Source organism: Malaya genurostris, chromosome 3 (assembly GCF_030247185.1).
Source record: "Malaya genurostris strain Urasoe2022 chromosome 3, Malgen_1.1, whole genome shotgun sequence".
In the NCBI taxonomy this organism is placed as follows: Eukaryota; Metazoa; Arthropoda; class Insecta; order Diptera; family Culicidae; genus Malaya; species Malaya genurostris.
Window position 1 is genome coordinate 232,208,622 of NC_080572.1, and position 16,147 is coordinate 232,224,768.

The window sequence follows — 16,147 nt, forward strand, 5'->3', positions numbered from 1 at the left end:
CACATAAATAGTGTGGACTTTGCGTCTGCTTAGCGGTTCAAATTGAACTGTTAGGCGGAGTTGGCGGCTCAATTTGAACTGCTTTAAGCACTGATGAGCCGAAGGGAACTTGATATTTTTTATTACAACAGTTATCAAACTGATGTACTTAATATATCAGGTGATATTCATTCAATATCCTATTTTCTCATTTCACTTGACCAATGTTTCATGCTATATTCAATTATATCATTATTAAAAATCCATTGCAAAACATGAAAAATCATATACGATTCTTCACACACTTTCAACCGTAACATGATAAGTGACCCAGTGACTGTGTCAATGTGCGCGTGTTCACCATTCGCGGATGTGTTTGCAATTCGGTTACCGGTTACCGCAACAATTCACACCGAATATGGTTTCGATGTTGACCGACAAGTGATAGTGTAAATAAACGTATCGACGAGGTAAAACAAATGGATGACGACAGATAAGTTTATCAAATCCGATCCATTACTCGCGGAACCGCTTTATCAGACTTCAGATTCAACTTTACGAAATTTCAAGTTGCAACATCTTTGCGGCGTTGGAAGTCGAATTCGAACGTAAAGCTACTTACGTTCAAAGCTGCATTTGAATATATATTAAAATATTTCTTGTGTCAATGCGTAATCCATGCTTCTATGATCGACATGCTGAAAGCATCTTGTTGTTTTTTTTCTTTTTGCCGTTCGATATATGATACTGTAAAAATTTATACCAAGCTTAACTTTCGGTGAGCGGATCTAGCAGTACTATGAAAAAAGCTGTAAATGAAATTAACGGCTTGATGTTCCGTCACGTTATCATATTGCTACATAAAATTATACACCTTCACGGCACTAGTCTCAAGGGAGAGCCCGGGCAATTAGTGCATTCTGCTGGTGGAGAACGAAATTGAATTAAATTTCCGCCTTCGTCAGTCCAACCACCGGAAATCGTAACGGATCACACTGTAGACAAAGCCAACGCAAGGGAAAACTGTCAGGTTATGACGTGAAGTTGACACAAATGTCATCAGTTTCCAGCGTTGTGAGTAGATCCGATCCGCCGCAGCAACCATGGAATGGAAAACGCGATAACTGACGGACCTGTAGCTCATCAGGTGTAAATTGTTAATCAGCTAACGGCCGAGCTCCAGTGATGCGCTTGTAATGGACATCTGTAGCCCGCCGGCTCATGGGTTCACTTGTGGGGAGAGGGAGCAATTAAACATATTTTCCGACGATTTATTTTGGGTACCGTCGGTGAAGGCGACAGTGAATCCGAAATGAGAGTTTGTCAAATTTCGGTTAAATGTCGGTTAACAATTTACTACGGCTATAATATTAAATTTTAATTGAAATAAAATCACATCTAACCAGTTACAAAAACAATATTATGTTTATGTATTTATTTATTGTCTGACAAACAATAATCGTAAGATTAGATTATTTATTTATTCAAGAAGAAGTATCACGTTCTTCTTTGGAAGCTATCGAAACTGGACGTAATCTTTTTTAGAGTGGACAATCTGATCAGTTTTCATTGAAATGTCGTTTCTTGGAAAAAAAGCTTGGAAAATCCGAGAATTCCCGGGAATAATAGTCGACTAGGAATTTTCAAGGAACCTTAACTCGAATCAGGTAAAAATTCGTGTAGGTGATTCTCTTTACAATGCTTATATTCTTCTATGCTAAAACTTTTAATCTCATAGCAGCTTTGTCCACTTCTTTTAAAAGAAAACTAGATTGGATGAATAGCAAATATATAAAAATAGAGAAACTTTTTTTTCTGATTACTCCCTGATGGGTATTAGTTTGACTGTTATTATTTAAAATAAATTTCGCCAGATGTTCTTTATGTCCTTATCAAAAGATATGCTAGATTTGTAAATTATCCACGCTTTCCGAACCTCGATCGAATATTGTGCGATATAATTGTTATTACGAATACTAAATACTAAAATTCCCCGTTATTCAGAAGAAAGGTGATTATTGCTGTTTTGAGTAGTATTTTACCCGAACGATTTGATTGCTACGCTATAAGTAGTCTTGTACTTAGTTCTAATTTTTGAAAAGAAAAGGAGTAAAGCAAATTTGCTAAAAACAGTATAAAGGCGGGATTCGAACTCGTGACTTTTCCTAACTGGAGGTGTCATTTTGATAATTGTTTATTTACCTCAGTTTGAACTCACTCTGAATTTGAGAAACTACTCAGAAATCAAGCTAATTGAACATAAAATCCTTACATGTTAAACATTCCAAAACGTCTTTGGAACAGTGATAGGATGCCAAAGCAGGCCACAATAGTAAGGAAACTTCCTGGTTGTGTAGGAATGGTAACAATCGCTTCTTTAAGCTTTCTTCACGGTATATTTTCTTGTTTACCACCGCATATTTCCTGCCAAACCAAATATTTTTTGGGAAATTTGGCCTTTTTTTCAATCTGAAGTTCTACGCTATTCAGTTGCATGACATAATAAAAAGACATTCTGGGAAGCTGCTTAAAGTCTCCACCCACATAAGTTTCATTACCTATAATCACACAGGAAAACTTCGTCCTATCAGCGATACAACTTGCAAGCCCGGATTTAAGCCGTCACATTCTGTTTATCATTACGGTTCGATACAGTTTTCACCTTGAACGACTTCGTTCCTTGCCGGTGCTCTAAAGAATGGAAGAATGTTGTAGACATTTTTATTTTTCTAGCCAGAGTACGTACCGAAAGATCTGGCCTTCTCTACAATATTTGCTTCACCTTCTCCTTTACTTGTTCTCGACAATATATAGAAAAATGTGACATTCTCAATCACTTGTGAAGAACCTAACTTGCACTAGAAATTTTCTAACATGACTGCTGGAAGATCGAGTTCGACTTAAGGAAGCTCCAAAAGTAGTCTGAATACAAGTGCCAAAATAGTTGGAACGTAAACGAAAGGAAGTGTTGGAGGTAATTCTGAGTCATCCCAACGAAAATCGTTCCTCCGAAGCGATTTCTCTGAAAACCATTTCACCGAATCATACACAATTCTTCAAAGTTGTTTCGGTGCAAGTAAAGGGTATATAATTTGTATCACTGTGAACTGATTCTTGTTCTCAAAAGTAGAACATTGTATGAATTTGTTAAAATGTAAATAAAAAAAGAAAAACATAAATAATTAGTATTATCAGTATCTAACGAGAAAAGCAGATTGTAAAAAGACTTACAAATACAACTATGTAATGAAAACTGCAAAAAAGTTACCACAGTGACGGGCCCAAAGAGGTGAATGACATTAAGGTTAAAACCTCTATAGCCGAAACTATCACAAAACAATCAAAGATTTACATAGCCAGTTTCAAAAATTGATACAAGTAAATATAAAATGACTATGTTACAATCGCTAGAAATCAATGGAGGCGCATGGTAGTTGGTAGTTAAACCTGAAATTTGAATTAAAAATTATATAAAGCTTGTGTCATTTTACATATGGACGCAAAAAAACTGATTTATCTCTGCGAACCATGAAAGAAAGATGAAAGAATTTTTTTAAGTACTCAAATTACGTATTGCACTCGAAAGGTAAAATATCGATAGTATTATTGCGGTTTGGTTTTAATGAAATCCCGAACTTTTCTTCGAATGCCACACAGTTCGAAAAATTCGTGTGATTTTACATCTTACAAGATGCACATAAATGGAACGTCATATTTCACACACATCTATAATCAAGAATAGCAACAGCGCGGCTTGAACGAAGAAACTTTAGATCACAAAACACTACATTTAAACGACTAAGCTACAGAAGCACATATCTGCTTAATAAATAATTGGTACATATAGCGGCACTTGGTAGCCGAGTGCAAATTACACTCGTAGCCTGTAAAATTCTGTACGAATGGAATATTGCGTCATTTGACGTTAAGTAGTTATGAATTAAATGGTTTGTAGAATTTGTCACCTGTAAAATTCATAATTTCTTTCTGTGCACCCGGGTTGGCGGTTCAATGCATAGGACGCTGGTCTTACAAACCAGTTGTCGTATGTTCGAGTCCCGACCTGGAAGGATTCGTAGTGTCAGTAGAATCGTAGCACCAGCCATGCACTAGTTCTGTACAATCTGAATCGGCTGGGAAGTCTGTTGAAACAGAAGGTCAAATTCCACTACAGGAATGTAATACCAAGGCTTTGCTTTGCTTCTGTGCACTCATCATATTTTTTACACTCTGCTAACCATTTTTTTTTTCCATGTTTTTATTTCCATTCTTCCTCAACTTCGATTTGGCAATTGCCAATATTTTTTTCTCGCGGAATTAAGGGTAATTGGGTATGTTGATGTCTTTTTGGAAGAAATCCACTCCATTGTCTAGATACAACTATAGTACTAAAGCTTGCCAAAACATCACATGTTGTCCATTGTGATTTTCAATGTACAGAAGAAATCGCTTTTACTGGCACTCCTCTTGTAAATTTTAGAATCCATATTCTTGTTTATCTCGAAAATCTGGGTCTTTTGGCCCGCAGCTGCAATTTTTCTTGCCAGATCATAAGTTTGTTCGTGCATTTATCGGCAAAACCGAATTTGTACGGGACGTTACCTTGACCAACGACTTCATTGAACTTTTCACCGGGCATTTACCCAGAATCCATTTTCACGTACGTTTCGTTGTCCATTAGAATGCATTCTTCGTATTTCATATGAATCTTATTGTATAACTTCGCGGTACATCTGTTGGGCTTTGAATACTGCTTCAGTGTCCTGTTTGGTCACCTACTTCGAAAACAGCGAAATCCTTCTGACGGTACCTTTACAGGCAGTGATTTTCTGGACGATATCATAATTCGATAGTTCTGAGTCCTGCCCTCATCGTTCTCATCACCTTCTAATGCAGCTTCCGATTGTTAGCTCTACTACGAAGCACACTTGATCCTGCCAATCGATAGTATATCGCTCACGGAAATGTTTGAGAACAGTCATTTTCAACGACTTTGCAATTTTTGAACCTTACCACGTTGGATTTTCGAAATGAACGTCCAACATTAACTTCTTTGAAACAAAATGAATTGCAACGAAATTTTAAGCATCGAAAGAGGAAACGTATCCAAACGAACTATTGGCAAAACATTTCAGGTCTGACATCTAGGAGCACTACAGTAAAATAAGCAATGAGTCTTGATATGAAATGATTCGAGCTAAAGCTCCACTTTCACTTCGTAACTTTTCTTATATTTTAGATAAAAAAGTCAATTTTTTCGAAAAAAGATGCAAACATTTACTAGGGGGAGTGAAAAAACCCTTCTGGACCATCAAAATGCACGCCGAAAATTTGTGGTACATTACAGACTATTAATCAATACCTAACGAGGCAAACAGATAGAAAAAACGACATGCGAATACAATTATGTAATAAAAACTGCGAAAAAGTTACCGCAGAGACGGGACTCGAACCCGAAGCTAGCTTCTATCCGTGAAAATCGTTTCGTCAATTAAACTACCCTGTATGTGAAAACACACGAAGAAACAGCCTAATTGACTAGAAGAACCGAGCATGCTTCGCTTTACTCGGGTGCCACAGCATTCAATTATAGTCCTATCGCTATGGAAACTAATCCGACAGAAAACATAAACACGTCGCATCGCAAGTCTATCTTCACCCTCTGCTTTGCCGTCAAACGATGATTTGGGATTTTGTTGTTGTCTTTTTTTCTGAAGTACATCAGCGTCATCATCTATTTGATGATCTCAGCAGATGTGCGGTGGTCAATTAGGCTGTTCAATCTTCATTTGTTTTCACATGCAGGGTAGTTTAACTGGTAGAACAATTTCCCCGGATAGGAGCTAGCTACGGGTTCGAATATCATCTAGGCGATAGCTTTTTCGTGATCATTACATAGTTGCATTCGCATGTCATTTTTGCAATCTGTTTTCCTCGTTAAATACTGATCAAATTTAAAACGCTAGCTCAAGGTAGCTCTTTGTCTTAACAAGACTAAAACAAATCATTGAGACTATTCATATTTAGACAAACACATAAAAAAGTACAGCTATTTGATTTGTTTGAAATAGTGATTTTCGTTCACATTTTTGGCATCATGTTGAGTACACTTAAGCCTCTTTTTTGCGTTTTTTTTTTAATTTCAAAAGTTATGCTGTTTTTTGTGCGAACTTTCAAAGCTATGCGGATTGTTTAACACCAATTTTCAACGTTATGTGGTTTTCTTGTTTGGTCTTGAGAATACACGAAACTTTAGGATTTGGTGTTATCCGAAAAAAAAATTTCTGGTCGACTCTCTGGGATTTTTCTCAACAAAAAAAAATCTTTCGTGATAACACTAGATATCGTCGTTTCATGCACTTCTAGAAAAATTGACATTAAAAAAATTGATTCCGGATATCTCAAAAATACCACAAAGTCGGTATTTAAGAAACTTAGATCTCGACGATTATGACTTTTTACGACATCTAGCAACAACAAAAATTTTCTATAATTTTTCGATTTTTTCAGTGGCGTCTCGTGACAAAATTTACGGGTAGTGCACTGATTATATCAGATGTAACAATTCGTTGTAAGCGAAAACTGAAGATTGAGGAATTGATATTCGCTTGTGTTTTTCAATACAATGAAATATCGACATACTTTTGGATGGGATTTTTTTATTAAACTTTTTACGTATCATGATACAACAAAAGAAATCCGCGTGCTGCACGTCCAGCAAATCTGTTAATAATATCATCAACAAAGCCGTTTCGACGTTGCAACTGAGACAGCCAAGGATACCAGGTTTTTTAAAATCTGTGTGCGAACCAAAAATCAGTCTGAGCAAGAAAACGCTCTGTAGGATACTTTGTTTTTTTTTTCTAGCAGTTAGAAGACATTTAGGGGCTCATTGACTTTAGAAGTTTGTGAAAATCTTTGCAGCGTTTTCAGAATATATGAAGCTCAGATTAATCTGTGAACCTGAAATTTCTGGAGACAGCAATTTGTTTTCAACTGCCATAAGCACAAACCACCGAAGCCTCTCCAGAAGGTGTGCATGTATACAAGTTCTCACAGAGCCAAACTTAACCGAGAGAACAACCAATCTCAGAGCTGAGCTGAGTGATTCCCTCTCTTCTTAAATCAATGTGGCTATTCGGAACCATTGGACCTGATTTCATCGACTAAATAGAGAATCTAAAAAAACATGATAGAATGCGGATGGGGATGTAGTTAGTTCCTTCAATTTGACCGGTTGTGCAGTGCACGAGATGCACATAAGGTCGAGACGCCACTGGATTTTTATACGAATTTTCAAAGTTATGCAGTTTTTATTATGCGGATTTTCAAAGTATGCACACCAAAAATATTTGAATAATACAGGTGACTTAATTCCCCATACGATGTAATTCATAAAGTCCTAATCTGGCAAACGACGGAAAATTTCATTTGTAATGACTTAATGTTAGATTAGCTTGAATTTTACTGATTTCGACTGTAACTTGCATTCTGCTAGCAGGTGTGACTGTATGCATTTAAATGCTACTTTTACCAGCCATGCAGATATGTTCTTCTGTGGCTCAATCGATTAACAGACGTACTTGCGATCCAATGATTCTCGGTTCAACTCGCGGCGGTTGCTATCAGTGTTCTTTTTTTATTTCAATGAATTTCATATCATGGAGTTTTAGACACAATATTAAATGTTCTTCCACGTGAATTTGCGTGAACTGCGACGCTCCATTTATGTGCATCTAATAAGATGTAAAATCACAGGGATTTTTTGAAGTGTGTGTGTTTTTATGCATTACGTATGCTCCGCATAAAAAGAGAGTATAGAAGTTTGTTCTCCCATCAATGTTTTGAGAGACAAAACGACGTATGAAATCAAAGAAAAGTTGAACAAATTTTATCCGGCCAGTGCTCCTCAGAATTACATTGTGAAATATTGTTTTCGAGAGTTCCGTGAGATATTCATGTATGATGTGATACTACCACCTATCGTAACCAGTCAACTGCTTCATAACAACGATCTGCTTCAGCACTACGAGTATAGTAATTATAACCTATTGAAAAACTTTTTCTTTTTGCTGGTATGAATCTCCAAATAATCACGGCAGCCAATTATAATACATGACAATATCAAAACAATACATGAATTAGTGTTGGCCGGCATGATAGCGCAAAATAGCAGACATCATAAGGATTAGTAATAAAAGGACACGCCATATTGGGGACGAGTTTCTGCAGATAGAAAAACACGAACGCAAGTGCCCTTCGGAAGCGTGTTTGGCCTAACTGATGCTCAATTGGAAAGACTTTTGGCGTCGATTGGTAACTGTTGATGGAACTTGGATCCACTATTCACATCAGAGAACAGTATGAGTGTCCGGTAATGAATTGAAATCGGGTGACGTAGGCTCTGAAGCATCCGGCCTTTGAAGTCTCATTGGCACAGAAGCCATTGCGTCGGTTTTCTGGGATCGCCAGTGCACATTTTCCGTGGAATACATCGAAAAGGAAAAACCATCAACAGCGAGTATTACTGCACATGTTTTAAGCGAATGAAGTCCTAAATCGTTGCGAAACAAAAGAAAAATGTTATAGGCATACAAGAACATAAACGATGCAGAGCTTCAATTGCTTCCCCATCCACCTTATTGGCCTGAGTTGATTCCCTCGGACAATTGTCTGTTCACATGCCTCAAATTATGGTTTATCATAAAAAAGAAGAGTTCATCGACGCCGTGAAAGAGTATCTTACAAACAAACAAAAAATACTTTTCGAACGAGACCTCAAAGTTAGAAACTCACTGGAATAATTGTATCGACCTTGAAAGTAAAAAAGTAACGAACATGAAAACATCTTTTTCTTTCTCAAGGATTTTCCACCCTACATAGTGATCATAGCAATAATAATATTAATAATAGTAACAAATTTTGTCCTTAAGAACTATCCCAGTATTCTTGGCCCACCTAGCTCCTTAATTTGGAATTGCTTCAAGCCCATGTATGGTCTCATATCGATTTGTAGGTGTGGAATGCGATCCTTGCTGCATCAAAGACCAATCCCATTTTTCACCGTACCCGATTCGTCGATTTCCCATACCAAGTCGCGTGACAGTCTCACGTTGCACGTTCATCTCGATTGTAAATTGAATCGCTCCATCTTCTCGTCCTTCGTAATGGATAGAAGAAGCCAACGCTGCCCAGACCTGTCAATGTGAAATCGTGATCAAAGCATATACTTCAGCACACTCGTATTTCTTGTCAGCAGCAGCTCTTCTGCAGTATTAAAAATTTAATTTCGAATTAAAAAGACATCAACACCCCAAACGAAATGATGGAAACGAGGGTCACTCACGTTGCATGTCACCTAGAAATGCCGCCAATTGCCATTGGACGGGGTGACATTTGAATTAGCCGTGGGTAGACACCTTTCTGTTTTATTTTGCAGTGCAGTCACGATGACAAAACGAACGGATGTTCGTTTCTCTTTCGATCACATGGAAAAATCTTCGCCGAGCATGGATAAAATTTGTATATTTTATTTTCAGTTTTCAATTTCCATCCTTGCTAATTATCAACCTAAAATAACGGTGTCAGCATTACGCATGCCTCACGTTTTTCAATCAAATTATTGGCGGCTATCCTTGCCGGGTCTTATCACTAGTCTTACTCAAATGGTATATGAATAAAATTACCGAAAATTAATTCCATTTTTGTTTTTTGGTTTTCTTTTTCCTCCTTCAACAGGGCTGTCACAGATCCTCGTGACGGACGTCGGGTCGCACTGAAAAAACTGCCAAACGTGTTCCAGTCGCTGGTGTCATCGAAACGTGTTTTCCGGGAGCTGAAAATGCTCTGCTTCTTTAAGCACGAAAACGTAAGTTGCATATTTGTTAAATTTTTTTTCTCTTGTTGACAGCATTGATTTAGTACTATGACTCAACATGATTTCCTTCAGCTTTTGAATATGTAATGAATTCTAAGTTTTTTACTCTATACTATTAAGTATTGCAATTTTATTCGAAATACTGTTTCATTGTTCTATGGATTTGTTTTCTTAAATTGAAACCGAGATGAAATAAATTCATTTACTTTACATTTTTCTCATAAATTGAGTGATTTTAAATAGGTAAATCTAAAAGACGAAGAAATTCAACGAACAGTTAAATCATTTGCAAGTTTTTCAAACATCGTTGTGAATTCTTCTGAAAATATTACCCAAAACAACAGATATTTTTTTAGCCATAAACTCACTTGGTTGAACATTGTTCAACAATATAAATTCAGTTTGTATAGAGAAAGGTTTCCTTGGTTAAATGCTCAATGTTTACTTCAATTTCAAAGCTCTTGAACAGTAGTTTGCTATTTAATTAATTTTCACCAAATTGCGGGATATTGAATTTTCACTTCAACTGGTTAAAAAACCGGAGCTCATTTCGTATTTTTGTTTACTCCCAATACCGGTGAAGTAACCAATTTACCAACTTTGTTTTGCTCCCCATAGGAGATACTTTTCTTATACATAATTCAGATCATAGCTCTGTGGAATATGGATGTACACATCGGGATAGATACCATTTGCATATCCTCAATGATTTATGATGAAATCGGTCGAAAGTAATAGAGCCGAAGCGCACCTTCTTTCAACGTGAAGAATTAATTTGCATTGCAATCTTGGACTAGTTTTGGCCTCTAGAGAACAACGGATTGCATTAATCGTAATTTTTTTCAGCTATGAAACTAGCACAACTATGCTAGGGTGTGATTTTTTGATCCGGTCTTGATAAGTTTCAACGCCATGTTGTATCTGCCAAAGGTTAAGTATTTCAGCCAAGAATGTTTTTAAGGGGTGTCCGGTGTGGGTGTTTTTAAAGGGTGTCCGGAATCGAATTGCATCACTTTCAAATGGTTGTTACTTTCCCATTGATTATTTTCTATTTGAAATTTGGGTGAAACTAGTTTAATGTGTAATGTTTACATTGTGTAAGTGACAATACATTGAGAGTTTTTTACGCAGTTTTTTCCATGCGGTTTTTTACGCGGCTTTTTTTACACGTATTTCCGAAGTTACGCGGATTCCTGAGGTTACGCTTTTTTTTACGCGAATTTTTTAAGTTTTATGAAAAGTTGAGTTGGTGTTATCCCGAAATTTTTTTAAGTCAACTCTTGTTTTTTCAAAACATGTTTTTTTCAGGTTCAGGAATCAGGAATCAGAACAAATTGGCTCAAATGGCACGTTCCCCTTGATATTTGGAGATTTGTGCCTTGCCATCAATTTGTTTTTAGCATCATTTTCCCGATATATAAGAGGGAAGGATTGAAAGGAAATGGTAAGGGTTGGACTAGGAGGATGGGAAAAATTGACGACACAAAAACACATAAAAGCAGAAGTAAATTCTGCACCCCTAAGGGATGCTGAACAATCTGCTGAGGATCACATTTAGTGGAAGCAGAAGGAAATTCTGAACCTCTACGAGGTCCCGAACAGTCTGCTGTTAATAAAACCTCCAACCCCCGAGAGGATTTAGAGATCTTACAAAAGCGACACCATTCTGCACTCCCGGAAGAATGCAGAACGACTCGCAGTATGTACGAGAAGAAGTAAATTCGGTACCCCTCAGAGGATGCCAAACAATCTGCCAAACCCTATTTAAGGTGAATACAGAAGGGATTCATTCACTCCAGGAAGAACGATGAACCCTTCTGACTATAGCTCCTTACCACATTGGGTGAGAAACGAGAGAATATCCTTCAATTTTAGCTCCTCATACACAGACTCAACCATGTATGGAGAACCAAAAACCCGGATACGTAGCTGCGTCAATGCGGGACAGTTACATATCAGATGATATGAAGTACCATAATCGCATTCACACAAATCACACGAATAATACTCAGCACGTTGAATAGTAGCCATGTGATAATTGAGTTTGCAATGTCCAGTCAGAGCTCTGACCAGAATACTTCAATGATACTTGGAGAAATGCAGTAGACACTTTGACATTTTCAGATTTAAATCTGGTAGAAATGCTTTTGTCTGAGCGCAAGTTTGCAAGCTGCGCCAGTAGCTGGCATGTTTGGATGCAGCCCAAGAACGTATCTTGTGCTTTATCCAACTAGTTGAAAGTGGTAAAGCTGGTTCAGGACCAACGAAATCATTCGTTGCACCAGCTCTAGCCAACTCATCAGCCCATTCATTTCCAGTAATACCAGAATGGCCGGGTACCCATATGAAGTAAACAGCATTTGAAATGCTGAGGTCTTCAATTTGAGTTCGACATGCGATCACTTGATTCGACCGTGAGTCATTCGAACTGAGTGCTTTTAAGGCTGCCTGACTGTCGGAACAAAAATAAATACGTTTACCACAGATCCTCTGCTGAAGTGCCGATTGTACTCCACACAGAATTGCGTAGATTTCTGCTTGGAACACAGTACAGCATCTACCAAGTGAATGAGACTGCTCCAGCCTATTTCACGACAGTAGATACCAGCACCAGCACGACCATTCAACAGAGAACCGTCCGTAAAACAAACTATGTGTTCATCAAGTTGTCGTTCCAGACAACCAGACAATCATTCCTAACGAAGAGGATAGCTCACATTGAATGTTTTAAAAGGAAAACTGCTTGTGAGAGTTAGGTCACTAGGAGCGAGTAAATACTCATCCCACGGAAACATTTGAGACCACAAGCGAGTGTGACTGGTAGCATATTCTAATGGGTTACTGTTCCAAAGCCCTGTAACCCTAAGACGGTATGCACAAGATAATGCTTCTTGTTTTAGGAACACATGTAGTGGTTTAATGCACAGTAGCGCCTCTAGAGCAGCAGAAGGAGTTGTCGTGAATGCTCCTGTCATCGCCATTAGGACCATCCTTTGGAGATGATTTAGCTTTGACTGAACTGTCGCGACTTCTCCTTTCTGCCACCATACAAGACATCCATATGCTAAAATTGGTCTAACGATAGTTGTGTAGATCCAATGAATATATCTGGGTTTGAGTCCCCATGATTTTCCAAAAGCTCGTCTGCATTGGCCGAAAGCCATGCAAGCTCTTTTAATCCTGAAATCAATGTGAGCAGACCAATTCAGTTTTGAGTCAAGAATAACCCCGACGTATTTAACTTGATCGACCACAGTGACCCCTGAACCAAAGAACTGCAACGGACGAGCTCCTGTAATTATCCTACGATGAGTGAAAAGCACCATTGATGTTTTGCCCGGATTTACAGATAATCCAAACCTGACAACACCATTGTTCAACAGATCGCAGGGCTTGCTGCATTAAATCAAAGAGAGTGTTAATGCTTATACCGGTCATCAATATATGATAATCGTCGGCAAAACCATAAGTCGGAAATCCAAGGTTATAAAGTTTCCTTAACAAACCATCAGCGACTAGGTTCCATAAAAGTGGGGATAGTACACCACCTTGAGGACACCCACAGACACTCAGCTTTCTAATCTCTGGCCTACCGAAGCGATGATCAAAGAAGTTGATTGCTAAGCATTGCGTGTATCCAGTAAGGGAAAAACCCAAGATATTCCGTTCACGACTGCAATGTTTAACCTCCTGCAGCCATTCAGCCATCGGCACGGAAATACACCTTGACTTAGGAGTTCCTATTTTTGTGGCCTTTTACGACATGGAATAGGAAACCAGTGGATCAATTCTTGGTAAAAAATAATTCCGCCGGATGCCACACGGCTTACCTGTTTGGTGGACTTATACCACCGGTACAGGTGGACCGTAGCGTTATTCTTAGCAGTTGGGAAACCGCTACCGACACTACACGGCTATCTAGGCTGCTCAGAGAGGGAAGTTAACATTGATGGTCAACTTCCATGGATGGCCGAGCAGCCGTTTTTTTACGCGAATTTTTTAAGTTTTATGAAAAGTTGAGTTGGTGTTATCCCGAAATTTTTTTAAGTCAACTCTTGTTTTTTCAAAACATGTTTTTTTCAGGTTACACCAGATCTCGACTTTTCATGAATATCCAAGACATTTGAAATCAACAAAAAATTTCGTTTTAGGAAATTCCCAAAGTCGATTTTATTTCAAAAACTTTTTTTAGAAGATTACACTAGATCTGGACGATTCATGCCTTTCTAAGTCATTTGTCATCAGAATTTTTTTTTTAATTTGCAGTTTTTTTACACGGACTTGCACGGAAGGTACGCGGTTTGAATCCCCCGCGTAAAACGAGACCTCAGTGTAGTAGTTGTTCAATCGTTGCGAAGATGGAGTCGGAAGAACAGAAGCGGCTTAAAATAGTTTGCGTATATTGAAAATCCGGATCTTTCTCATCGTTGCATCAACACGAAACTGGGAATTGTACAATCTACGGTATCTCGTGTTTTAAATCTATATTACGAACGTTTAACGTTCGGAAGAAAAAAATATGATCAAAATGGATATCCATACAGCGAAAAGGATCACTAGCGGGTAGCTTTCGAGGGACACGCACAAAGTTTAAAAGGCATCGAATCGCAAATCACGGCAGAATACGGTCTACGTCCAGATGTTGACAAAATCGCATTGTCTCATTATGTGTGACGAGACGTACGTAAAATCAGACTCCGGGACTTCTGTTTTTAACTGTTCATTATAAGTATGATATCCCAGAAGAAGTTAAAAAGCATAAGATGTCGTAGTTTACAAAAAATTGATTTGACAAGTAATTTGCTAATGCAGTAAGCAGATAAAAACTATTTGTGACTATCGGGACGATCAACGAGCGGGTATAATTAAAGGAATGCCTCCGAAAGCGTATACTTCCACTTCGAAGGTCACACAATGGTCCTACAATTTATTGACTGGATTTAGCCTCGAGTAATGGAAAGATATTTTGAAATGATACAAGGCTAAAAAGACTAACTGCAACCAATTGAGAAGTGCTGGGCAATCTTTAAGGTGAGATGCAGCGAAGTGCGCGTGTCGCGTTTTTTATCTATTATTCAAAATGTAGGCAGAATTTCGAAAAACTGCAAACACTTAAATTTTCGCCATTAAATTTATCGCATTTAACTATGCTTTGAAATTTGAAATTTTACTTTGCCGAGCCGTAATTGATTTTTGAAATGTATAAACGATTACTGTTCCGTTCCACGGGGATGACTTTAGAACTGAAAAACGATGTTTGAATCAAAATTTCCCAAATAATCTGAAATGGCAACTCAAAATTATAAAACTTTTGCCAGAATAACTGAAATAGGAACAAGTTTCAAGACAATTTCATAAACTTTTCATCATTTTCTATATTGCTTGCGCGCTGCTGTTTCGTATGGTAGTGTTGTGAGAAATGCACTGTGGGTTCGTAAGCAAAAATTAAATATAAAAATTAGGCATGAATTTATGCATTGGGTTTTGTGTTGAAATTACAAGGAGAAATAAGAAATCGTTCATTTTCTGTGGTAACTGACATTTGTAATGCTAGTAATGTCTGTGGACCTCAATGCATTGATGTTGCTTTGTTGTGTAATATCAAATAATAGATATTTCTTCAGATGGTAGCAAAACAAAAAATTAAACCTAGACAAGCTACTGAATGAAATGAATAGAAACCAAGTACTGTCATTCATTTGAAACATTGAAATATATAACATTCATATAACTTTTTGCCAGAGTCATGAATCAAAAATATATACATTTATAAAAAGTGTATTTATTGGGTACATTTTTCTATGAACAGCAAGTAGTCGCTGGGAGCCAAATTTGGCGAATAAGGCGGCTTCAATTCATGTAGTTTTGCCCTTTTTTTATTGACTTGTGACAATGTTCCGTTGTCTTGATGTAACATAAATTTCTAATTTGCTATATATGGTCGTTTCTTTGCAATTTAAGCCTTCAAACGCTACAATAACGCTATATATTCTTCACTGTTAATGGCAGTGGCGTCTCGTGACAAAATTTACGGCTTGTACACTACTTGTGTAGTAAAATATTAGATGTAACAGCTCGCTGTAAGTGAAAACTGAAGACAGAGGAATGGATGTTCGCTTGAGTTTTTCAATACAATGAAATAACGATACACTATTGGGTGGCAATTTTTTTTATTAAACTCATTTCTGCACGTCGAGCAAATCTGTCAATAACTTCATCAATAGAACCGCTTCGACGTTGTAACTGAGGCAGCAATTTGTTTTCAACTGCCATGAGCATAAGCCTCTCCTA

At 37.6% G+C, this 16,147-nt stretch overlaps 1 protein-coding gene across 8 annotated transcripts in view; it reads left to right on the forward strand.

Annotated features, from left to right (window-relative positions):
- LOC131435995 (serine/threonine-protein kinase NLK) overlaps positions 1 to 16,147 on the forward strand; it is a 281,004-nt gene that overhangs the window by 196,169 nt on the left and 68,688 nt on the right. For all 8 annotated transcript variants that reach the window (XR_009230565.1, XR_009230567.1, XR_009230570.1 and 5 more), the window contains one exon: positions 9,718 to 9,847. Coding sequence is in view for 2 of the 8 variants with exons in the window: in XM_058604349.1 (XP_058460332.1) it covers positions 9,718 to 9,847 (130 nt within the window). In the remaining 6 variants the exon portion in view is untranslated. The remainder of the gene's footprint in view (positions 1 to 9,717; positions 9,848 to 16,147) is intronic.